The following is a 27367-nucleotide window of genomic DNA, read 5'->3' as shown; positions in this document are numbered from 1 at the left end:
TCCAATAAAAGCTTCTTTATGGACTTTCCCATAGAAAATACATTCATACATAAATGACACACATCGTTATGGCAACAAAGAGGAAAGGAAGCTTCTGGCATGTTTGACACAGACAAGTCAAATGGCAAATAAAAAAATAAAATAAAATAAAAAAACAACTAGAATATTCTAGCCTCCGGAACAGTTCTAAGTCTTTTTATTCGAAAGATGAAACACAAGCAATTTTATTATTATTATTATCATCATCATACGTTTTTTTTGGTCCCCTTTGAAAATGGAGGCCCTCGTTATAAAAGCTCTTAGTGTAAAAAAAAAAATAAAATAATAAAATTAAAAAAAAGCAAACAATGGCCTCCTTGTGTGACAAGAAGGCGGCCTGTCGCCGCGTTCTTTGCGTCGGCGCTTTTAAACCCGTCGAGCTTGTCGTCTGGCGGCCGAGACGCTGACTCACACCTTATTGATAAATCCCCGCGCGGGACGACCACCACGACGTTCACTACACGGTAGTGAACCTGCTTTAACGTTGACTCCAAGAAACAAAAAAAACTCATTACAAAACACGTCATTATTGTCGTTATTTTAATGTGACGGGGGAGGTGGAAATGTACGCCGTAAAGCTATTCCGTGTGTGTGTAGAAGAGGACAAGGCCACTTATGTAAGGCATCAGTAAGGTCAACAGTGCATTTACAACACAAACAACAAATTAAAAAAAAAAAAAAAAAAGAAGCCGCCATGAGGGACACTCGCCAAGGAAAGTTAAGTGGTATTCCCCAGACGTACGTCTTCCTCCACAAGATGAGGGTAGCTGCTCGGTGGGCCTTGAAGAACCCACTCCTCCTCCATCCAACCTCTCCTATCGACCGTTTTTTGCACGACATTCTCACATGGGAAAAGGTTTGCCCGACTTTTGACAAAACTATGAAAAGAGGAGTGTAGTATGCATGCCGGGCCACTAGTTGGCGACGTAAATTTTTTGTGTTACAAGCAATGATGCGTTATGAATGAAAAGGTCCGCCTGTAAACGGTGATACAATTTTCGGAGAGTCATTATGTAATTGCACGATAAAAAAATCGTTTGGTGTGCGTTACTGTCCAGGGGTGTCAAACGGGGAAAAATCTACTCCTGAGTGGTAAAATCACGGCACGATAACTTAAAAATAAAGACGTCGGATTGTTTTCTTTTGTTTAAAAATAGAACAAGCACATTCTGAAAATGTACGAATCATAATGTTGTTGTTTTTTTTCCACTTACATGTTGCGGTTAATAGTATTCTATCTTTGTTTGTCGTCATTTATACTTTCCGAATAAATGACATGAATTAGTGTTAATTTGCAATTCATAATGATTAAAAAAATGATATCAAAATGTATGTAGTTTGCTCATTTTCCTCGACTAGTGTGCTTTATTTATTTTTTTGTACATATGTAGCATCATCTACAGCAGGGGTGTCAAACTCAAATACAGAGTGGGCCAAAATTTAAAACTGAACAAAGCCGCGGGCCAAAGTTGAGCAAATTAACCTTTTAATTGAATATTGAACAAGCAAGGCTTATATAACTTTATAGTTACATGCAAAATCGAGTTTAAAATAATAATAATAATTAAAAAATATCAATGGCATGTCAAATAAAATTTAAATAAAAGTGAATGCCTCTTTTCTATTTGCAGCCTTCTGAGGTAAATATCAACGTACATTGTAGCGTCACGGATGAGTTAGTGCTGAAAGGGTTTCTGGGTATTTGTTCTGTTGCGTTTATGTTGTGTTACGGTGCGGATGTTCTCCCAAAATGTGTTTGTCATTCTTGTTTGGTACGGGTTCACGGTGTGGCGCATATTTGTAACAGTGTTAAAGTTGTTTATATGGCCACCCTCAGTGTGACCTGTATGGATGTTGATCAAGTATGCCTTGAATTCACTTATGTGTGTGTAAAAGCCCCATATATTATGTGACTGGGCCGGCACGCTGTTTGTATGGTGGAAAAGCGAACGTGACGACAGGTTGTAGAGGACGCCAAAGGCAGTACCTTTAAGGCACGCCCCCAATATTGTTGTCCGAGTGGAAATTGGGAGAAATTTGGGAGAATGGTTGCCCCGGGAGATTTTCGGGAGCGGCACTGAACTCCGGGAATCTCCCAGAAAAATCGGGAGGGTTGGCAAGTGTAAAAAATGGCGGGCCAGCTGTAATGTTAATTTGATATTGCCTCAAGGGGCCAAATGAAATTACACGGTGGGCCAAATTTGGCCCGCGGGCCAGAGTTTGACACCCATGATCTACAGAGATACAAATAATTGCTATTGTGACATCTAGTGGGACACATTTAGAACTGCAGTTTCTTTCCTTCAAAAATTTCAGCTAATTTTTTTATACTAAAAAACTCTTCCCGCGGACCGGATAAAACCCGGTATAGGTCACGTCTGCCTCTACTACCACAGGTTTGCGCTATTGACTTATTAGTTGAAAATAATCAAGTAAACTACATGCATTTATATGATACATGTACATGATATGCCCCGATATTGATTTATACTATTAGTTAATCGAATAATGAGATCGGTAGGTTGTGAGTTCAAACACCGGCGAGTAGGTTGTGAGTTCAAACCCCGGCCAAGTCTTACCAAAGACTTTAAAAATGGGACCCATTACCTCCCTGCTTGGCACTCAGCATCAAGGGTTGGAATTGGGGGTTAAATCACCAAAAATGATTCCCGGGCGCGGCACCGCTGCTGCTCACCGCTCCCCTCACCTCCCAGGGGGTGATCAAGGGGATGGGTCAAATGCAGAGGACGAATTTCACCACACCTAGTGTGTGTGTGACAATCATTGGTACTTTAACTTTAATTAACAAAGGCAATGGAGCTCAAATGGAGTGAAGTACTTAGTTGCAACCAGTGGTTGCAACTAAGTACTGTTGGTTCCGTCTTTACAAGTTTGATGTCAGAAGAAGCACAACATGAGGTCAGTTACAGACTTCCACTCCAACAGACCACCTTTTGATATATATGAATATAATAGTAGGCATACATGAATTGAGGAATAGGTATGTAATGTTTTTACGGGTAATTACTGAAGGGAATGTCGTCAAATGTTTGTTTTTAATAGGGATAGTCACAACGTTTTTATGCTCACTGGTCAGTTATATTTTGATGTATTGAATTCATCGCTCGATTGATTTGGAAAGTTGACGTCTTTACAGGATCAAGCCCGCGGGCCGTACGTTTGACACCCCGGGTTTAGTCGTTACGACAAAAAAATGTCGGAAAAGAAAACTGTCATCATGAGGACTATGGTAAAAATTAGGTCATATTTTTGATCAATTATGGTGATAGTATGAGAACACCCACAGATGAATAAATACGGGATCTTCTGTCACGGGTTTAGTCCATCAATTTTTGCCCTAAAACGAGGCAGACAACAGCATAAGTTTTGTCGGCATATTGTCGAAATAAAATAAAGAACGGTATGGCATTCAGAATGTAGGGGAAAAAAAGAGCAAAAAAAAAGAAGCTTAATTTGGACATGAATAACAATGCACTTTGTCACCTAAAACACAAAGTTTTGTCTTTAAATATTTAAAATATGTTTAAAAAAAAACATTCTTTTTTTTTTCAAATTTTTTTTCTAATAAATAAAAAAATATCAAAAATGGCCCCTGCATGTTTGGGCTTTTCAGCACATGGCCTTTTAGTGGAAAAAGTTAGGACACTTCTGATTATTTTCCATGTAAAAAGTTGTACGGATGCTATATAAACACTGAGTATTTCACAGGCCAATTATGCTCAGTGAGAACGTGTACTAAGTAGTACAAAGTAACCAAGTCTACGAGTAGTAGTTAGCATGCTGCCAAAGAAAAAAAAAAAAAAAAAAAGATTAGGAAAAAATACATCACCGAGAGTTAAGACGGCGACGACTCTTGCCTACAGGAACATTTGTTTTTCATTTGGAGATTTGTCTTAAGTGCCTTATTTTGTGAAGGTGATGCTTTGTTTTTTAAACATGCGTTCAAATACTTACACCGGAATCGTGATTCTTAATCCAATTTTTTTTTTTTTTATCGATTCTTGACAATTATTAATGGCTTAAAAAAAAAATAAAATCAAATCTTGAAAATGATGGATTGATTATTCAATTAATAAAAACATGTTTTTTTAGCTGATATTCGTGCTTACTCAGCACTCTTAATAATCAGTAACCTGTTTGACAATGTTTTATACCGAATAATATATTGCGAGAATCAGTTTGAATCGAATTGCGAGTTGTTTGGTGTGACTTACATGTGCAAGCTCCCGTCTATTTACAGCCGAGTTGTGACGTCGCAGTCGTTCTCAGACGTTTGCAGCGGTGGTTGTCATGGAAACGCGTGCCAAACAAGCAAGTTAAAAAAACAAGAAAAGGTAGTGGCGTCGCTGCGAGTGTACGTAGTTTGCGTCACGGCGCGGACGACAAAATGAGCTTTATAGTGTGTATCTTTTCAGACAGGCTATGTTATACATTGCACATTTATTAGCTGCACTTAAAAAAAAACAAAAAAACAAAAAAAAAACACCTTTCGCCTCATTCTTTTTTTTGTTGTTCTTTTTCTAAATTAGCAAGGAGCTGTAGTTCCACCTCCAGGTCACAGGGGGCACACTTTTTTCGTTGCAAACAAACAAACAAGCCCCTTTCACCTCTGCTTTCTCTCTGCATTCATTCGCAGACAATAGACGGCATTCACGCGCACGTCCGCATGCACGCTCCATGGCAGGCATCCATCACAGTCCAAACACACGCACCCCCCCCACACACCTACAACTCCCCCATAATCCTCCATGGTGGGTGGGGGGTGGGGGGGTAAAAAAGCCATACAGAAGAGTTTCTTCCCGTCCTCACTACATCATTCAAGAGCCGTCTCCACAGCGAGGCACTGAGCACGGTGCAAATGATAGCCTGCCTTGACTTCTTCTCTTCCTTCCTGCTTTTCCACTCAATGGAACGCCATGATCCCCCCCCCCCCTCACGAAGGGCAGGGGGGGGACGCCCCCGGCCTCGCCTTTGTCGCACAGGTCAGGAAACATCCGCCCGATTCATCCCGCAGGGCCTTCCACGCCAACGCCGCCTTAGATGTGGCGCTTCATGTGCAGCGCCAGGTGGTCGGAGCGGGAAAAACACCTGCAAAAAAACAAAAAAAAAGTAAAACTTTAATATTTATTCATCTTGTTGAAAGAAAAATACTTTTTGTGTCTCCAATATAATACTTCTATTTTTTTTTTTTTTTACCTGTCCGGCTACTCAGGCAAATCTAATCGATTGATGTTCAGTAGATGCCCATATTTGCTGTGCAGATTTACTTTACAAAAGAGAAGTGTAAGTTACTTTTCTTTTTTTTGTATCTGACTTTATTAAATGGCCGGAGAGAAGTCAGAGGGGGAAATTTCAGGGACAAGAAGGGGATAAGACAGAGCAACAACAACAACAAAACAACATCAGCAAATACGATATGTACAACTATGATGGTAAAAGTGATAGCAAATAAAGTTAGTGAAGTAAATATTAATAATACAGAAATGACAATGAACATTAGTTTGCACTACAAATGGGGCAATACAAATACTGATAGCAATAGCACTATTGATAATGAATACCGTATTTTACACCCCGCTAGCACCAAACCCCCCTTCCGTGCGTCGGTTGAGGTGGGGGGTGCGGGGGTGTATAATATAGCCTGGAAGAGTCATGGATGCATGGGATTGTGGGTAATTGTTATGTTGTGTTTATGTTGTGTTACTGTGAGGATGTTCTCCCGAAATGTGTTTGTCATTCTTATTTGGTGTGGGTTCACAGTGTGGCGCATATTAGTAAGAGTGTTAAAGTTGTTTATATCACAACCTTCAGTGTAAGCTGTATGGCTGTTGACTATATGCCTTGCAATCTCGTAGGTGTGACAATAGAAGCAGCGAGATGCATGCGACCGGCCGGCACGCTCATAATTAGGTGAAAAGGCGGGCGATGACACGTTGCAGAGGACGTCAAAAGTAAAGCCAGAACGGCACGCCCTCAATATTGTAGTCCGAGTGACAACCCCGGGTGATGTCTGGGAGAGGCACCAAAATCCGGAACCCGCCCTAAACAATCGGGGGGGCCGGTGATTATGCAGCTCAGCCACATCAGAGTGGCCAAAGAGCCGCATGCGGCCCAGGAGCCGCGGGTTGCCGACCCCTGCCCTAGGGCAACAACATTAATATATGTTTGATGTAACGTGATTATATGCATGAGTGTATGTATGCATATGTGCTTGTATATGTACAGTATGTGTATATATATATGTTTGTACAATGCATGTATATGTACAGTATGTGTATATATATGTTTGTACAATGCATGTATATGTACAGTATGTGTATATATATGTTTGTACAATGCATGTATATGTACAGTATGTGTATATGTACTATATTTGTACAGTGAATGTATATGTACAGTATGTGTATATATATATGTTTGTACAATGCATGTATATGTACAGTATGTGTATATGTACTATATTTGTACAGTGAATGTATATGTACAGTACCTGTATGTTTGTACAGTAAATGTATATGTACAGTATGTGTATATGTATGTTTGTACAGTGAATGTGTGTGTGGATGCAGGGTTTCCCGCAGCGCTTTGTTGTTAAGGCGACTGCCTTAACAACAAAGAGCCACCGCCTAAATTAAATTCAGCATATGTCAACATGGACCCCACACTCAACTCTTTTTTTCAAACGCTTATTTACAGTAAGTCATTAATTTGACTTAGTCATTATTTTGACTTAGTAAATATTGACTCGATATTTTTTCCGTAAAGTTAAAACAAAACACAAAACAGTCCTAGTTTCCTGGGATACCAAGTATGTCATTATTTTGACTTAGTAAATATTGACTTACTAAGACAAAATAATGATATACTTGGTATCTCAGGTAACTAGGACTGTTTTGTGTTTTGTTTTAACTTTACGGAAAAAATAATCTAGATATATATCATATATTGCCATTCAGCATACAGAGCAGAAAACACAACCAAAAATTTAAAAATTGTAGGCTACTTCACGCAACGAAGCCGGCCTACTTCACCACGGTTTGTAGTCTATTGCCCCCCCAGGCAGCGATGAGATGGAGACGTGATGGAGGCGACAGGCCAAATTACACTGTTCCTTACACCCAACCTTCCCATCCGTCCGTATGTACCCTGAGTGTGTATGTACTGTATTTGTGTATTTATGTGGGACCGTTGGTACCTATGAATGTGGGCAAGTTCCAATGTGTGAGCGTATGTATGTATTAATGAATCAATATACGTATGTGAGTATGTATGCGTATGAAATGCTCCTATAAGTACACTTTACTATGTATACTATGCACACTGTGTACTTTGTGTTTGTAATAACAGCGAGTAACGCAGTTGCTTTTACTAGTTAACAAGTGATTTGATTAATTACTTTTAAGTCTGTTTGATAGCTTGATGTAATGTGGCACGCTACTTTTGATGTGGTTTTATGTCAACAGCAAGACCGCGTTTGAAGTGCAGCAAGTTCAATGCAAGGAATATCTTTTCACTGGTGAGAGCGACAAGCAGCACCGCACTAAAATGAACTCGACATCAAACAGGAAGAGGCGCCATCACGCTGTGACACAGCAGATGACAACACGTGCGTACGTACACGATGGGAAAAATGAACGACAAAGCAATGGTTGAAGTGACAAACTCGCCATCCAAGCAATACACCGTTTGTTGACATGAAGATACGACAGCACATGGAAACACATGCAATCCGGTGAAAAGATTAAAAAGAGCTGGCGTCAGACTGCCGCTGCTAACTGCTAAAGCTAACAAACACAGCTCTGTTGAAACCCTCGATGACATCACACGTCACTTGGCAACAGGCTCCGCCTTTTAAAAGCACAGACACACGCACACTGCTCTGTTTGAAACGTCTATCAACTGCAAATGTCCGATATTAAAAATGTTTTTGAAGTAACGTGTTAATTACTTTCCATAGTAATTAATTACATTCATTTAAGAATAATTCAGTTAGTAATTTAATTAATGTTTTGGTCAAGTAACAAGTACTGTATCTTTCGGATTATAAATCGCTCCAGAGTAAGGTTGTCCCGATCCAATATTGGGATCGGATCGGATGCCGATATTTGCCAAAAAATGGGTATCGGCAAGGCATGGGGAAAATGCCGATCCAGATCCAGTTTTAAAAAAAAATCTGGTCCGTGTTTTCCAACGCACCAATTTAAATAATACATTCCACTCTTCTGCTGCTCCCTACGCTCCGTTCCGCATTTTCCAGCACACCTTCAACACATCCACAGGTCTGTGTTCCAACCGTTAAGACGGCCGTCTTAATTTATTTGATAAAATCCCACACCAAAAATAGACATTTAAAAGAAAAAAATATGTTTCTCTATATGGGGGCTTCACGGTGGCAGAGGGGTTGGTGCGCCTGCCTCACAATACGGAGTTCCTGCAGTCCTGGGTTCAAATCCAGGCTCGGGATCTTTCTGTGTGGAGTTTGCATGTTCTCCCCGTGAATGCGTGGGTTCCCTCCGGGTACTCCGGCTTCCTCCCACTTCCAAAAACATGCACCTGGGGATAGGTTGATTGGCAACACTAAATTGGCCCTAGTGTGTGAATGTGAGTGTGAGTGTTGTCTGTCTATCTGTGTTGGCTCTGCGATGAGGTGGCGACTTGTCCAGGGTGTACCCTGCCTTCCGCCCGATTGTAGCTGAGATAGGCGCCAGCGCCCCCCCGCGACCCCGAAAGGGAATAAGCGGTAGAAATGGATGGATGGATGGATGTTTCTCTATGCATTATTTAAAAAACAAAAACAAAAACGTGCATCTGCATCGCCTGTCAGCATAATCGCTACAGCTGGCCGCACACCTGATCCGCCTTGGAATGAAGTTGGCACTTGACAATGGTAAAGTTGAAGAGAAAGGAATTGCAAGGTAATGAAACACATTTCTTGTTCAAGCCTGCGTAAGCTACTCTAATTTTGACATTACTACTGCCAAAAATGTGTGTATGGAGTGTGCATGTTGTCCCGTGTGTGTGTGGGCTTTTCTCCGGGTACTGTGGCTTCCTCCCACATTTCAAAAATATGCATGTTTGCTTCATTGGAGACGCCCCGACCGACATATACAGTACCGACCAAAAGTTTGGACACACCTTCTCATTCAATGGGTTTTCTTTATTTTCATTGTAGATTGTCACTGTAGGCATCACAACTAGGAATGAACACATGTGCTGTTATGTACACAAAAAGATGAAATTAAAGATGAAAACATGTTTCATATTCTTTCTCCTTCAAAATAGCCAACCTTTGCTCTGATTACTGTTTTGCACACTGTTGGCATTCTCTCAATGAGCTTCAGGAGGTAGTCACCTGAAAGGGTTTTCACTTTCACAGATATCATAGTTTTAATGCCTTCAGTGACTATCTACAATGTAAATAATCATGAAAATAAAGAAAACACATGGAAATGAGAAGGTGTGTCCAAACTTTTGGCCTGTCCTGTATACCGGTATAGTGGCAATCTGGGGGAAACCCTGCATTTACAAAATTCCGTTAATGATTGTGTACTTCTTGTGTTATTTTATAAGTTTTGTTTATATCCGAGACACCTTCTAAGCCAGGCCTGGGCAATTATTTTGACTTAGGGGCCACATTTAGAGAATTTTTTTTTTCTGGGGGCCGGTATATCTTTTTAGGGACACTTATCTTTTAGGGACACTTAAAAGGGACGGCGTGGCGCAGTGGGAGAGTGGCCGTGCGCAACCCGAGGGTCACTGGTTCAAATCCCACCTAGAACCAACCTCGTCACGTCCGTTGTGTCCTGAGCAAGACACTTCACCCTTGCTCCTGATGGGTGCTGGTTGGCGCCTTGTATGGCAGCTCCCTCCATCAGTGTGTGAATGTGTGTGTGAATGGGTAAATGTGGAAGTAGTGTCAAAGCGCTTTGAGTACCTTGAAGGTAGAAAAGCGCTTTACAAATACAACCCATTTATTTATTTATCATTTATACAAAACTTCACAATAATATCTGATTGAATGCTAAAAACGTTAAAAACAATGGAATTTAATTTTTTTCTATGAACGATAAAACACTGAATATTGACCAAATATAAATGTGCCACACCCTTTCGATCGACATATTTTACAATCAAGTGAAACGCAAAAAAAATGCAACAAACAGTGAAATATGAACGCAAAGGGTACAAAATAAACCCAGCTACAATCTGTTATCACTAAGCTTTAGAACTTTGTTGTGAAAAGCTCCTTCCGCGTCTGTGGAAACGCTTCCCGACCACACTGCTTGGTGCCTCGTCTGAACTGCTGTGACGTAGATTACCATAGTAACTAAGTAGATTACCATAGTAACTGGCATATCATCCATAAGGACAGATTCCAAACATTGAGATACTTTGTATAGTTCAAGACTTACGGTCATTAGAAAACATGACTGCACATCATAATGGAAGCAACACTTTCCATCTTAAAGATCTAGAAAAATTATTTGGGAATGTCCGGCCGGCCAGATTGAAAAGCTTAACGGGCCGCATGTGGCCCCCAGGCCTTAATTTGCCCAGGTCTGTGGTTGAAAAAGTCTTTATGAGCACTAAAACTCTTCTTATGCCCTCGTGTGGATTCAAACAATACAATGAGAAACTTTATTTTCATTCAACTCCTTGACCTTGGGTGTCAGCCATACATCCATCACCACAGCTCCTTTCTGTCTCATCGACGCAAAACATGAAACTTTGGAAGTCATGAACGCCGTCAGCAGTTTGCATCCAAACGACTCATGCAAATTAACTCAAGTGAGTCAAGTCAGGTAGGCTTTTTAAAGGCGGCAGACGAAGATGGCATCTGACCTGTCGCAGTGGCTGCATTTGAAGGGCTTGGCGCCGGTGTGCTTCCTGAAGTGACGCGTCAGCTCGTCGCTTCGCGCAAAACGCCACTCGCAGCCTTCCCACGAGCACCTGTACGGCTTTTCACCTGGCACAAAAAGACAAAAACACTTCAGAAAGACATTCATGGCGGTCCCAATCTAGAACGTGACATGATTGCACAATTTAACATGAGGGAAGAATAAGACTTTCTGAATCCCGCATGACTCAGCAATTACTGATAATTTAATCAAATCATGACATGTTGACACAATAATTGATAAATGTTTATTTCGTCATTAAAAAGTGTTTTTTGTTTCAAAATTTTTAAAATAAGGACAGACAATAGGAGAGAATGTCTAACAATAAATAATGCAAGCAATGACAGAAAGATCAAAATAAAATAAAAAAACAACCTTAATTAAATTGAAAAATAAATGTTAAAAGGTGAAAAAAATGACAAATAAATAAGCAATTGTGAGGAAAAATTGGGCGGTAATGATGAAAAAATAAATTGTGTATTTAAATATACAATATTTAGTCAAATGGAAAAAAAATGGATAAGTAGAAATTTAAAAAGTAAAACGTGTGTATAAAATAATTTGAAATAAATAGAGAATCAAGATAAATTAATAAATACAAATTAAACAACTGACAAAAACATTGTAGGATGCGTTAATAAATGCAAGAATACATGAATTGTGCATATTGGTAGGTTTTAGTGTACATTTGTATTTAATATTGTGCATTTTTTTTAGCAAGCAAATAATTTGCAAAATAAAACTTTTTTGATTTCACACATGTTGCCTTCACATCTGTGTTAAAACTTTTCATTTCAACAGAGTTAGCTTTTTTAAAAATTGTACAAAACAATAAAGCAAGGATCGTTTGATTCAACATTTCTGAAAATACATTTCTATATGTTTGATTATTGTAAAGCAAGACGGTTTACTTCACACATTTTTTCATGCTTTAAGTTTTCTTTAAATGATCAAAAGAAAACTTGGTTGACAATTGCATGTTTCCTCCACTTCTGTGGAAATCCTGTTATAATGTTTGTTTTATTTAAATATAAAAATATTGGATAATATTCATATTGAATTATTGTTACTAAATAATAAAGCAAATATGTTTTACATTTCTGATAATACATTTAGGAATGTTATTTTTTTCATACAAAATTAAGCAATGTTTATTTTTGTAATGGTTTTTTTTTCATTTTTACTAATAAAATCTAAAATTCTTAAATAATAACAATACAAGAATAATATTCATAATACCCCGAGAGGGACAAGCGGTAGAAAATGGATGAATAATAATAATAATTTTAATTAAATTAAAACAAAAATGTTTATTTTCAGTGTAATTGTTTTTTTACCTTCCTTTTAGTCCAATAAATAAATAAAGCAGCAAGATTTTGATATCCATCCATCCATCCATTTTCTACCGCTTATTCCCTTTTGGGGTCGCGGGGGGCGCTGACGCCTATCTCAGCTACAATCGGGCGGAAGGCGGGGTACACCCTGGACAAGTCGCCACCTCATCGCAGGGCCAACACAGATAGACAGACAACATTCACACTCACATTCACACACTAGGGCCAATTTAGTGTTGCCAATCAACCTATCCCCAGGTGCATGTCTTTGGAAGTGGGAGGAAGCCGGAGTACCCGGAGGGAACCCACGCATTTACGGGGAGAACATGCAAACTCCACACAGAAAGATCCCGAGCCTGGATTTGAACCCAGAACTGCAGGAGTTTTGTTGTGAGGCAGACGCACTAACCCCTCTGCCACCGTGAATATTTTTTTAAAATAGAAAATAAAGCAATAATGTTTTAGGTTAGTTTCTGTGAAGGCTTTCATCCAATAGAGGAATCTTCTTCTTTGTTTCACTGCTGTTCGTCGTGTAAAGACGATGTTCTGACTATGCAAGCTGAAGGAGGAAAACAAGCCACCAGCTTATGTAACGTATGTGTGCGTGTGTGTGTGTGTGTGTGTGTGTGTGTGTGTGTGTTTCCCATTAATAGTGTGTGGGGGCCTCTCATGGCTGGGAAGGATGCTAGGAATGCCACTTCCACCGCTAATGTGCTGCGCGGCTGTAAACAGCTTGGCAGGGGTCGGAGGTGACGAGGGAAACTGCTCACATTTGAACCGAGACAAATGCCAGATTTCCTTTTTTTTTTTTTTTTCCCCTCCGTGTACAGCGTTCCCAGGATGAAACGTTAGCCGTGTTTGCAGGGCACACATGCTCTTGTCTGCCTGTAAAGAACTGACTCCTCCCCCTCATGACATCATGTCACGTTCCTGTGTGATGAGGTCACAGGCGACGACGGCATTCCCTCTGGGAGATATTCCAAGTATGTGGTAGCATTTTAGGGGGATGGGGAGGTCCGTGTTGTTTTTCTACCTCCGATCTTTAGGAAGCTTGTTGAAATATTTGTATATTCTACTTTAAAGGCCTACTGAAACCCACTACTACCCACCACGCAGTCTGATAGTTTATATATCAATGATGAAATATTAACATTGCAACACATGCCAATACGGCCTTTTTAGTTTACTAAATTGCAATTTTAAATTTCCCGCAAAGTGTCGTGTTGAAAACGTTGCGGTATGATGACGTGTGCATTTCACGTCACCGGTTGTAGCGGACATTATTTTCCAGCCCGATCCAAGCTATAAGTAGTCTGCTTTAATCGCATAATTACACAGTATTCTGGACATCTGTGTTGCTGAATCTTTTGCAATTTGTTCAATTAATATTTGAGAAGTCAAAGTAGAAAGATGGAGGTGGAAAGCTTTTAGCCTTTAGCCACACAAACACACGGTGGTTCCTTGTTTAAAATTACCGGAGGTGAAGCTTTACTATGGATCAGAGCAGTCAAGCGAACATGGATCCCGACTACATGTCAACCGGCAGTTTTCGGTGAGAAAATTGTGGTAATAAGTCGGCTCTTACCGGAAATCAGCGGAGCCAGAAACCTCCTGCAGCTGCCGTGACTTCCCTCAGAGACTCTGGCGTCAACACACCCGTGGCCACACCCTTCCGACTTTCAGGTACTATTCAACTCACTAAAACACTCGCAACCCAATAGGCATATAAGGGATTTCCCAGAATTATCCTAGTAAATGTGTCTAAAAACATCTGAATCGCTCCCACTGCAATCACTTTTTTTTTTTCCTAGTCCTTAACTCTAAACTTCTTCATCCAATAATCTTTCAGCCTCACTCAAATAATGGGGAAATTGTCGCTTTCTCGGTCCGAATAGCTCTGGCTGCTGCTGGCTATGATTGTAAACAATGTGAGGATGTGAGGAGCCCTACAACCCGTGACGTCACGCGCACATCGTCTGCTACTTCCGGTAAAGGCAAGGCTTTTTTATTAGCGACCAAAAGTTGCGAAATTTATCGTTGATGTTCTCTACTAAATCCTTTCAGAAAAAATATGGCAATATCGCGAAATCATCAAGTCGCCTGTGACCTCATCACCGTCGTCGCCTGTGATGAGGTCACAGGCGACGACGGCATTCCCTCTGGGAGATATTCCAAGTATGTGGTAGCATTTTAGGGGGATGGGGAGGTCCGTGTTGTTTTTCTACCTCCAATCTTTAGGAAGCTTGTTGAAATATTTGTATATTCTACTTTAAAGGCCTACTGAAACCCACTACTACCCACCACACAGTCTGATAATTTATATATCAATGATGAAATATTAACATTGCAACACATGCCAATGCGGCCGGTTTAGTTTACTAAATTACAATTTTAAATTTCCCGGGAGTTTCGTCTTGAAAACGTTGTGTAATGATGACGTGTATGCAAGACGTCACAGGTTTTTAGGAAGTATGAGCGCTACGCACACACACAGCTAAATGTTGTCTGCTTTAATCACATAATTACACAGTATTTTGGACATCTGTGTTGCTGAATCTTTTGCAATTTGTTCAATTAATATTGGAGAAGTCACAATAGAAAGATGGAGTTGGGACGCTTTAGCCTTTAGCCACACAAACACACGGTGATTACTTGTTTAAAATTCCCGGAGGTGAAAATTTATTATGGATCAGAGCGGTCAAGCGAACATGGATCCCAACCAAAGGTCAACCAGCAGGTTTCGGTGAGAAAATTATGGTTAAAAGTCGCTTCTTACAGGAGAAAAGCTGAGCTTGTGCCGTCCATAGCTGCCATCGACTCCCCTGAGACATTGGCGTCAAGACACCCCTCCGACTATCAGGTACTATTCAACTCACTAAAACACTAGCAACACAATAGAAAGATAAGGGATTTCCCAGAATTATCATAGTAAATGTGTTTAAAAACATCGGAATCCGTCCAAATACATTTGCGTTTTTTTTTTTCTAGTCTGTCGCAATCAATATCCTCAAACACGAATCTTTCATCCTCGCTCAAATTAATGGGGAAATTGTTGTTTTCTCGGTCCGAATAGCACTTTTTGTTGGAGGCTCCCATTAAAAACAATGTGAAGATGTGAGGAGCCCCCACACTTGCGACGTCATTGTCTGCTACTTCCGGTAGAGGCAGGGCTTTTCTCTTAACACCGACAGTTGCGAACTTTATCGTGGATGTTCTCTACTAAATCCTTTCAGCAAAAATGTGGCAATATCGGGAAATGATCAAGTATGACACATAGAATGGACCTGCTATCCCCGTTTAAATAAGAAAATCTCATTTCAGTAGGCCTTTAAGCCAGCATTCAAGAAAAGGCACAAAAGTGAGTGTGTACCTGTGTGTGTACGCTGGTGTGCCTTCAGGTGGGAGCTCTTGGTGTACACCTTCCTGCAGCCATTGAACAGACACCTGTGGACACGCCTCCTTCCGTCAGGCGACGCCTCCCCGCTGGCGAGTACCGCCCTCTCCGCGCCGGCACCGCCGCCGCCCGTTACGCCTTTCCCGACGGCGTGCAGCACAGTCTGTACGCCGGCCCACGTCTGGCCCGCCGAGCCCTCCTTGACCAGCTCGGGCGAGGACGGCGGCGTGCCGATGACGACGGCGCTGAGGTCGTCGGCGCCGTCGCCGAGAATGTCCGCCAAGGAGCCGGAGGGGAAGTCGAGGGCCGGGGAGAGCTCCTCGGAGCTGTCCGACGCCTCGCTGCTGGCGTCCGAATGGAAGCAGCCCACGTCCAGGTGCTGGGGGTCGTCCTCTTCCTTGATGAGCTTGGGGTCGGCGTTCTTGTCGCCGCACGCCAACATCAGCTTGCTCCATAAGTCCTCCTGACTCTCAAACTTCAGCTCGGACGCCGACACGTACGGCTCGCTCTGGAGGTAGCGCTCCAGCTCCAAACATGTCTACACAACCAAAACAAAACATGGAGGTCACTTATGTTGTCTGCAGGTGTGTAGCAACATGTTCATTTTTACTTAAGTAAAAAAAATGTTTTTGTCAGTGTCGTTTTAACTTTGACTTTAGTATTTTGGTGAAGAAGAAACACTACTTTCATTCCGTTACATTAAATTGAATTCTGACTGCTGATTGGGACGGCGTGGCGCAGTTGGAATAGTAGCTGTGCCAGCAACCTGAGGGTTCCAGGTTCAATCCCCACCTTCTACCATCCTAGTCATGTCCGTTGCGTCCTTAAACACCTTCACCCTTGCTCCTGATGGGTCCTGGTTAGTGCCTTGGATGGCAGCTCCCGCCATCAGTGTGTGAATGGGTGAATGTGGAAAGAGTGTCAAAGCGCTTTGAGTTCCTTAAAAAAAGGTAGAAAAGCGCTATACAAGTATAACTCATTTACCATTTGGTACATTTACTTATATCATTATATTTATTTATAATATTTTGATTACTGAATATGCCTTCAGTTGCCTCATTTAGACTTTTTCCAGTACAGTGGTTCTCAAGTACGTGAGATTTTTTTTTAAATATTCTAAAAATAGCAACAATTCAAATATCCTATAGAAGTATATTTATTGAATAACACTTCAACAAAATATGAATGTAAGTTCATAAACTGTGAAATAAAATACAACCGTGCAAAATTCAGTGTTGAAAGCTGGATTTTTTGTGGACATGTTCCATAAATATTGATGTTAAAGATTTATTTTTTTGCTAAGAAATAATTTGAATTAATTTGATGAACCCAGATGGATCTCTGTTACAATCCCCAAAGAGGGTACTTTAAGTTGATGATTACTTCTTTGTGTAGAAATCTTTATTTATAATTGAATCACTTGTTTATTTTTCAACAAGTTTGAAGTTATTTTTATATCTTTTTTCCAAATAGTTCAAGACAGACCACTACAAATGAGCAATATTTTGCACTGATGACATAGTGCTGTATTTTGACTTTGTTTCTTTTTTTCAACCAAAAATGCTTTGCTCTGATTAGGGGGTACTTGAATTAAATAAATGTTCACAGGGGGTACATCACTGATTAAAGGTTGACAACCACTGTTCCAGAAGGTTTCACCAATCCAACGTAGGCACGGGTGACATGTGACTCCATTCCACCAATCTAAAGGAGCCTGGAAGTCACACGACCGCGCTCAAACCACACATGGAAAAAAGTGACAGCTCCTCACTGATGACTTACAAACTAGGAACCCCCCCCCCCCCACAAAAACTCCACTTCAAACTAGAGAAAACACGTTGCGGTAAGTGGTGGATATTTTCTTATTTTATGCCAGTTTTTCTCAAACCGTGGGGCGGGCACCCCTAGGGGTGGAGGGGGGCACGGTGCAATGTCGGGGGGGGGTTACCCTCGGGGAACATGCTTTTTTTGCTGTACCAGAATATGATCAGCGTAAGTCACACATGGCTTGACTGTAACCGCAGTGGGGAACGAGGAAACTCTGGTGTGTTGTTTCCTTGATTTTTGATAAGCTTACAATGTTATGCAGAGGTATTGTCATAACAAATTTATCGACAAAATATACTATTTTTAGTCATGTTGGAGTGTGTGTGTGGGGGGGGGGAGCAAAATATATTTTCTTCTTCCTGGGGGGGGGCGTAACAGAAAATATTTGAGAAGCACTGTAATTTATGTCAACAATAGTGCTGTTATAACATCATAAGTGACTGTAAAAGGTGCATCTTTTGTAGTACATGCTGTCGGTATAGCTTGGTTGGTAGAGCGGCCGTGCCAGCAACTTGAGGGTTGCAGGTTCAATCCCCGCTTCCGCCGTCCTAGTCACTGCCGTTGTGTCCTTGGGCAAGACACTTGACCCACCTGCTCCCAGTGCCACCCACACTGGTTTAAATGTAACTTAAATATTGGGTTTCACTATGCTAAGCGCTTTGAGTCACTAGAGAAAAAGCGCTATATAAATATCATTCACTTCACTTCACTTCAAAGTGTCTCATCACACACACACACACCAGTTTGTTCACTGAATCCATCCATCCATCCATTTTCTACCGCTTATTCCCTTTCGGGGTCGCGGGGGGCGCTGGCGCCTATCTCAGCTACAATCGGGCGGAAGGCAGGGTACACCCTGGACAAGTCGCTACCTCATCGCAGGGCCAACACAGATAGACAGACAACATTCACACTCACATTCACACACTAGGGCCAATTTTAGTGTTGCCAATCAACCTATCCCCAGGTGCATGTCTTTGGAAGTGGGAGGGAGCCGGAGTACCCGGAGGGAACCCACGCATTCACGGGGAGAACATGCAAACTCCACACAGAAAGATCCCGAGCCTGGATTTGAACCCAGGACTGCAGGAACTTCGTATTGTGAGGCAGACGCACTAACCCCTCTGCCACCGTGAAGCCCTGTTCACTGAATACTTACTTTAAATAATTATTTGAATGTACGTGCCACTAACAGTGTCCAAGCATATATGTGCTGGACTGCTATTGTTTGATTGTATAGACCAGGGGTGTTAAACTCATTTTAGATGGGGGGGGGGGCCACATGGAGAAAAAGCTACTCCCAAGTGAGCCGGGCTGGGAGTCGTAATGGTTTGTACAGTCCTTTGAGGCATTTGTGATTTAGGGCTATATAAATAAACATTGATTGATTGATTGAATATCACGGCACGATAACTTAAAAATAAAGACAACTTCAGATTGTTTTCTTTGTTTCAAAAAAAAAAACAAGCACATTCTGAAATTGTACAAATCATAATGTTGTTGGCGACTTGTCCAGGTCGTACCCCGCCTTCCGCCCAATTGTAGCTGAGATAGGCACCAGCGCCCCCAGAAACCCCAAAGGGAATAACTGGTAGAAAATGGATGGAGGGATAATGTTGTTGTTTTTTTTTGTACACTTACATGTGAAGTGAAGTGAATTATATTTATATAGCGCTTTTTCTCAAGTGACTCAAAGCGCTTTACATAGTGAAACCCAATATCTAAGTTACATTCAAACCAGTGTGGGTGGCACTGGGAGCAGGTGGGTAAAGTGTCTTGCCCAAGGACACAACGGCAGTGACTAGGATGGCAGAAGCGGGAATCGAACCTGCAACCCTCAAGTTGCTGGCACGGCCACTCTACCAACCGAGCTATACCGTTGCAGTTAATAGTATTCTATCTTGGGGACGGCGTGGCGCAGAGGGAGGGTGGCCGTGCGCAACCCGAGGGTCACTGGTTCAAATCCCACCTAGAACCAACCTCGTCACGTCCGTTGTGTCCTTGAGCAAGACACTTCACCCTTGCTCCTGATGGGTGCTGGTTGGCGCCTTGCATGGCAGCTCCCTCCATCAGTGTGTGAATGTGTGTGTGAATGGGTAAATGTGGAAGTAGTGTCAAAGCGCTTTGAGTACCTTGAAGGTAGAAAAGCGCTATACAAATACAACCCATTTATTTATTTATTTATCTTTATTTTTCGTTAATGATATTTTCTGAATACTATCTGTTATAATGTTCATCAGTCATTAATTGGTGTTGATTTGCAATCTATCAAGATAAAACAATGATATCAAAATCAAATTACAGGATGTTATTCATGTAGTTTGATAATTTTCCTCGACTGATGTACTAACACCAAGTGGTTTATTTTGTACATATGCATCATCGTCTACAAAGATACAAAGAATGGCTATTGCGACATCCAGTGGACACATTTAGAAAAGCAGTTTCTTTCATTCAAAAAATTCAGGTTAATTGTTATACTTAGCGAACTCATCCCGCGGGCCGGATAAAACCATCTGCCTCCACTACCACATCTTTGCGCTACTGAATTGAATTTAAGTATTTATTTCAAACCTGCACGGTACGGCGACACATTTTTTTTTTTTTTTTTTTACATTTTGGCAGAGACATTTATGCAAGGCTTGAAAAGGGGTTGGCTGAAGCAAATGCTTATAATATCTCAACCTCTCTCACTCATTCTACATTTAACATAAATAATGTAATACAAGAACAATACCATACAAACAAAAACAAAAACAACTCCTGTACACTAACAATATAATTGTACCATTGTTAGTATGAGACAGGAAAAAACCTATTGACCTATTAGTTAAAAATAATCAAGCCTGCCGGGGTAAACTACTAGCATGTATATGATTTAAATTATTTGTTAATCGATTAATTAACAGAGGCAATGGAGCTCAAATGGAGTGCAGTACTTGGTTACCGCCAGCAGAGGTGATGTTGGTTCAATCTTTACTAGTTTGATGTCAGAAGAAGCCCAACATGAGGTCTGTTCCAGACTTCCACTCCAACAGACAACATTTTGATATATATATATATTAAATATGAATAATAGTAGGCATACATGAATTGAGGAATAGATATATCATGTTTTTACGAATAATTACTGATGGGAATTTAGTCACATGTTTGTTTTTAATAGGGATAGTCACGATGTTTTCAATCTCACTGCTTAGTTATATTCTCCATACATCCATTTTCTACTGCTTGTCCCTCTGTGTATTTGTGGGAGCTGGCCACAAATACACAACATAATAGGGCTAACGGGTATAGCGGTCTGCCAGAGAGTAAGAATACGTTGCAGGAGGGCCGAGCGTTGCCAATTTAGCAGGGATTCAAACCCCTCAATCCATCCGTCCTTTTTCTACCGCTTATTCCCTTTGGGGTTTCGGGGGGTGCTGGAGCCTATCTCAGCTACAATCAGCTGTAAGGTGGTGTACACCATGGTCAAGTCGCCACCTCATCGCAGAGCCAACACAGATAGACAGACAACATTCACACACAAGGGCCAATTATATAGCTCGGTTGGTAGAGCGGCCTTGCCAGCAACTTGAGGGTTGCAGGTTCGATCCCCGCTTCCGCCATCCTAGTCGCTGCCGTTGTGTCCTTGGGCAAGACACTTTACCCACCTGCTCCCAGTGCCACCCACACTGGTTTAAATGTACGAATTAGATATTGGGTTTCACTATGTAAAGCGCTTTGAGTCACTAGAGAAAAAGCGCTATATAAAATATAATTCACTTCACTTCACTTAGTGTTGCCAATCAACCTATCCTCAGGTGCATGTCTTTGGAGGTGGGAGGAAGCCGGAGTACTGCGGGGAGAACATGCAAACTCCACACAGAAAGATCCCGAGCCCCGGATTGAACTCAGGACTACTCAGGAACTTCGTATTGTGAGGCACGTGCACTAACCCCTGTCCCACCGTGCTGCCCCAGATATATATTGATGTATCGAATTCATCGCTCGATTGATTTGGAAAGTTGACATCTTTACGAATGTACTGCATGATTTTTTTCATGCAGTAATAACGTTGAACACATGGATGTCCAAAGTGCGCCTCGGGGCCCGTATTTGTTGCGATAGCATGTATCATATGATTTGAATCTCTTTAAAGGCCTACTGAAACCCACTACTACTGACCACGCAGTCTGATAGTTTATATATCAATGATGAAATATTAACATTGCAACACATGCCAATACGGCCTTTTTAGTTTACTAAATTGCAATTTTAAATTTCCCGCAAAGTGTCGTGTTGAAAACGTCGCGGTATGATGACGCCTGCATTTGTAGCGGACATTATTTTCCAGCCCGATCCAAGCTATAAGTAGTCTGCTTTAATCGCATAATTACACAGTATTCTGGACATCTGTGTTGCTGAATCTTTTGCAATTTGTTCAATTAATATTTGAGAAGTCAAAGTAGAAAGATGGAGGTGGAAAGCTTTTAGCCTTTAGCCACACAAACACACGGTGGTTCCTTGTTTAAAATTACCGGAGGTGAAGCTTTACTATGGATCAGAGCAGTCAAGCGAACATGGATCCCGACTACATGTCAACCGGCAGTTTTCGGTGAGAAAATTGTGGTAATAAGTCGGCTCTTACCGGAAATCAGCGGAGCCAGAAACCTCCCGCAGCTGCCGTGACTTCCCTCAGAGACTCTGGCGTCAACACACCCGTGGCCACACCCTTCCGACTTTCAGGTACTATTCAACTCACTAAAACACTCGCAACCCAAAAGTCATATAAGGGATTTCCCAGAATTATCCTAGTAAATGTGTCTAAAAACATCTGAATCGCTCCCACTGCAATCACTTTTTTTTTTTTCCTAGTCCTTAACTCTAAACTTCTTCATCCAATAATCTTTCAGCCTCACTCAAATAATGGGGAAATTGTCGCTTTCTCGGTCCGAATAGCTCTGGCTGCTGCTGGCTATGATTGTAAACAATGTGAGGATGTGAGGAGCCCTACAACCCGTGACGTCACGCGCACATCGTCTGCTACTTCCGGTAAAGGCAAGGCTTTTTTATTAGCGACCAAAAGTTGCGAAATTTATCGTTGATGTTCTCTACTAAATCCTTTCAGCAAAAATATGGCAATATCGCGAAATGATCAAGTATGACACATAGAATGGACCTGCTATCCCCGTTTAAATAAGAAAATCTCATTTCCGTAGGCCTTTAATGGAGAAAAATGTATCAAAGTGGCCTCCGTCCTTTACTTTGTATATATCGCTGGGGAAAAGTTGCTATTTACCACATGGTTATCCATGTGTGTTAGCAGGCTGCACGCCGCCATCCCAAGGTTCCTCCAGACAAGACACAACATCCTTCATGAGGAACATTGTGTTTGTGTCCTCCGAGGTCCAACCAGGCAGACTCCATGTTTTCCTCCCCGGTGCCTTCACGTACATGAGTGAGTCTGTCAGGGATAAGTCATGAAATTTACATACGCTACAACCCCCCCCACCCCTCCGTTGGTTTGGTGAAGTGCTTGTAGATCTTTTAGCCGCATCAATTATTCAGCATAATGTGGATTTAATAATGCATTTGGAGGCCCGGCTAGAAATAACATAACACGCCCGGGACCACAGAGGCGGGGAGGTCTGGTTCACGGAACTGGAGGGGGGCGGTTCCATAAAAAGCTTTAGTATGAATACTGCAAGATCCACTTTGGGACGCGTGTGGGCTTTCGGAAGGCGAGCTTGCTTGCTTGCTTGCTGCTGCTGCTATTGTCAGTCCAGCCAAATTCCACCTCCGCAAGTCACGTGACTCATTAGTGGCGTTTGCAGCCGCATTCCCGCGTGCACGTCTCGGTGGAATCCATGCCATGTGTGCTGGGGATGTTTCTGGAATGACCAGCAACTTTTGACTCTGGAGGCGGGGACAGTGAGCATCACTGGGAGATTGGGGGGAGTGGGTGGGGGGATCGTTTGCAGGGATGCTTTAAATTGGCCGTCACTCCACTATTTTTTTATTTTTTCCAAAATATTTGCATTGAATTTTGCAGACTGTACAGCAGGGGTGTCCAAACTTTTTCCACTGAGGGCCACACACGGAAAAATTAAACCATGTGGGGGCCGTTTTGATATTTTTAATTTTCAAACCATAACAAAATATATGGATTATTTTTTTATTTTACCTTTAGGACTCCCAGGGACCAAAGAGGGTCTCCGTCATTAACATGTTAAAAATAAGTCAAATTATTATTTGAATGTTTTATGTAACGCTTACAGTAAATCTCTATATCAACTTCAGGTTGATATAAAGTAAAAAAAAAAAAAAAAAGGTTTTATGCCTTTTCAGTCAAAGACAACTTTGTTTTTTATAGTACAACTGAAATATGCAGTATTTCCCCCATTGCCCAAAACATTCAGAAAGCAATGTTTGATCTGAAGTAATTGGAGCCCTAAAAAGATCAATAATGCAGGACACCATTGATTTAAATGCATTATTATTTCTGAGTAATCACAGTGAAAAAATAAATAAAATCCCACTAAATATCTTTGGGATCCAAAAGGTCCCCCACTCATAAAGTGATACATTTGTATGATTATTTGTTTTACTTTCAACACTTAAGTTAAGCGATCAACTTCAGATATATCTGTCGATTTTACGTTTGAACTATTGTTTTGTTTGTTTTATGTTCTTTTGTCAAAGAAAACCGTTTTTATATGGCAACCACACAGTATATGCACATATTTTCCACATAACACATTATAAAGTGAAATATTTGAAGTAATTGGAGCCTTAAATAGGTCAATAATTCATTATAAAACAAAATGTTTTAACTTTTTTTTTTTTAGCATTGGCACTAAGAGCAAAATAAAAAAAACAAACAGCCTGCATGGCAGCTTTGTGTCAACGTTGCAACTTTTCCCCGTTAGATTTCACCTCATTCTACTTTTTTTTTAGTGTTAATTTTTTTATTTTTGCAATAGCATTTCCAGAATGTGTGGCGGGCCACTAAAGAATTAGCTGCGGGCCGCAATGGCCCCCGGGCCGCACTTTGGACACCCTTGCTGTACAGCATAGTGAATCTTGGCAAACAACAAGTTGAGGTATCCGCGCATTTTTAAATATGCAACATAATAAACAATACCCGCCTACTCAACTCCCGAGGTAATTGTCCGTCCGTCCACTTTGAACAACTACATTTGAAACTTTCCGTCGGATCCAAAAAGTGTCTCCTCACTCGCTGCCTCGCGTGCACGCGCCGGCTGTGAACTGTGGCGCGCACGCGCATTACGTTGACAGCAGGCGCGTGCGCGCATGACAGGTCCAAGCATGCGAAGTTACAACGCGCCCGCGCGCACACACGGACTTACGGTAAAAAAAAAAAATAAATACAAAAATAAAAAGTTTGGCATGCGCGCGCACATTACGCACAGCCCACTCGGGATAGTTTGGCGTTTTTTTGTTGTTGTTATTTTTTTCGCTTCGGTCCTTACCTGCTGCCAGTACTCCTCCAGGGACGGTAGCGCTGAAAAGTATCCAGTGTCGTGCACGATTTGGAGCTCCTGGAAGATGCTGCACATGGGAATGACGTCCATCTCACCAGCGAGACAAGCGTCGGGGTTTTTTTGTTGTTGTTTTTTTAACGGACACGGTGCGCGCTGCCGATGGTGGTTTTGGCGAGCCCACGATACGAGGACCAGAAGCAGGACCGAAGTAAGACTGAAGGAGGTCTGCTCCGGTCTGTCAGCTCCTCTGAACTCAACCTCGTCCCCCCCTTCCTGCTCTTCTTGCACACACTCCCCGCTACACACGAACATGCGCCGCTTGACCGCGACCACCAATCAGATTGCAGGAATGAGGAGCCCGCCTACCTCCACAGCTCTGACCAATGAGAGGACTCAGTCTGAGCCACTGGTCGCGCCTGATTGGTTATAGCGGCGGAGCGACTGCCGTCGCTCATTGGACCGCTGAGGTGCTATTTTTAGGCCGCCATATAAGCGCAACACAACCCGGAAGCGAGAGAGAGAAGAGAGCCCCGCCGAACCTCCACCGAGCGGCGGCAGTCTGAGCACAGGAAAGCCGAAACCAGGCGCCCGTCTCCGGCTGTGAGAAGTACTGAGACACCGCCGTTTTGTCTAACTCTCACTTCCTGCGCTCGTTGTAGTAAAATCATCTAAGTGACTATGTTATGTAAACTATATTAATTCGGTGACGCTTTAGTATGGGGAACACATGTTCAGCATTAATTAGTTGCTTATTATCATGCAAATTAGTAACATATTGGCTCTTAATTAGTCATTATTAAGTACTTACTAATCCCTTATTGTGCATGGCCTTATTATAACAACCAGTAAGCCATTAACTAAGAGTCCATCCATCCATCCATTTTCTTATTCCCTTTCGGGGTCGCGGGGGGCGCTGGCGCCTATCTCAACTACAATCGGGCGGAAGGCAGGGTACACCCTGGACAAGTCGCCACCTTATCGCATCGGGGCGGCATAGCTCGGTTGGTAGAGTGGCCGTGCCAGCAACTTGAGGGTTGCGGGTTCGATTCCCGCTTGTGCCATCCTAGTTAGTGCCGTTGTGTCCTTGGGCAAGACACTTTACCCACCTGCTCCCAGTGCCACCCACACTGGTTTACATGTAACTTAGATATTGGGTGTCACTATGTAAAGCGCTTTGAGTCCCTTGAGAAAAGCGCTATATAAATATAATTCACATCACATCGCGGGGCTAACTAAGAGTCTTCTCTCAATAACCTCGGAATTATTGCTCATTAGTAAACCTAACCTAACCTTTATATCAGGGGTAGGGAACCTATGGCTCTAGAGCCAGATGTGGCTCTTTTGATGACTGCACCTGGCTCTCAGATAAATCTTAGCTGACATTGCTTAACACGGTAAGTAATGAATGATTCCACTGGTAATCACAGTGTCAAAAATAACGTTAAAAATATAAAACATTCGCATGCATTTTAATCCTTCCATCCGGTTTCTACCGCACCTGTTCAAGAAGTTGCATTCATAGTAAGAAGTATTTTATTTATTGTTGGTTAGCTTCAGAATAACAATGTTATCAAAAAATAATAAGAGACTTATTATACTCTAAAAATGTTGGTCTTATTTAAAAATACACGCATTTGGTTGTATTCAGTCTTTAAAAAAATATTATATGGCTCTCACGGAAATACTTTTGAAAATATTTGGCTTGTATGGCTCTCTCAGCCAAAAAGGTTCCCGACCCCTGCTTTATATGTTCCCTTAATGTCCAAATACGGTATTTCCTTGAATTGCCGCCGGGGCGCTAACTAATTTAAAACCTCTTCTCACTCCAGCGCTTACCAAAGGCATGCTGTAAAAGTAAGCATGCGCTAATTATTGTAAAACATCTTCGCACTCCGGCACTTACCAAAGGCATGCAGTAAAAATTTGAGTGTGGTGTAAGAAAACCATCATAAAAAGCACATTTAATTAAAAAAAACTTTATTATGATCTTACCTTTACTTGTAAATTAAATACATGCCAGCTCCTTCTGATCAAAAGCATCAATAACTTATTTATAGAAGTCTTCCTTATCTTTCTTCAGTTTTAAAAGTCTCTCTGTCTCGATGGAAATCTTCCTTTATTACCTCCTCCAGCACATATCACGTCATTCATTGCACTTCTTCTGCAGCCAAATAGTCTTAAGAAGGATCACTAGCGCACTCTACCACCAGGAGGCGGGAGTTATCTAATGACTCATATTTGACAGACGCGGCTACTGTATTGTGATGGTCTCAAACCGTCGTCTTGCGGGTTCCCAGGACCACCAAGGAAGGACATGGCTTGAGCAGTTTGAATTTGTTTATTTTTCAATAAAACCTCAGTCCAGGT

General features: G+C 41.7%; 1 protein-coding gene and 1 long non-coding RNA gene across 3 annotated transcripts in view; one reads left to right on the top strand and one right to left on the bottom strand.

Annotated features, from left to right (window-relative positions):
- LOC133568684 (Krueppel-like factor 6) lies at positions 1-25304 on the bottom strand. Its single transcript, XM_061920771.1, has 4 exons — positions 24989-25304; positions 15663-16224; positions 10903-11026; positions 1-5148 (listed from the first exon to the last, which is right to left on the bottom strand). The coding sequence occupies exons 1-4, from the start codon at positions 25088-25090 to the stop codon at positions 5097-5099; spliced, it is 840 nt and encodes a 279-aa protein (XP_061776755.1). The 5' UTR covers positions 25091-25304; the 3' UTR covers positions 1-5096.
- LOC133568685 (uncharacterized) overlaps positions 25010-27367 on the top strand; it is a 35989-nt gene continuing 33631 nt past the window's right edge. The window contains exon 1 of one of the 2 annotated variants that reach the window (XR_009809648.1): positions 25010-25607. This is a non-coding gene — a long non-coding RNA (uncharacterized LOC133568685). The remainder of the gene's footprint in view (positions 25608-27367) is intronic. The other variant, XR_009809647.1, reaches the window with a different exon arrangement.

Source organism: Nerophis ophidion, linkage group LG14 (genome assembly GCF_033978795.1).
Source record: "Nerophis ophidion isolate RoL-2023_Sa linkage group LG14, RoL_Noph_v1.0, whole genome shotgun sequence".
NCBI lineage: Eukaryota > Metazoa > Chordata > Actinopteri > Syngnathiformes > Syngnathidae > Nerophis > Nerophis ophidion.
This window is presented reverse-complemented; position numbering and strand designations above follow the sequence as displayed.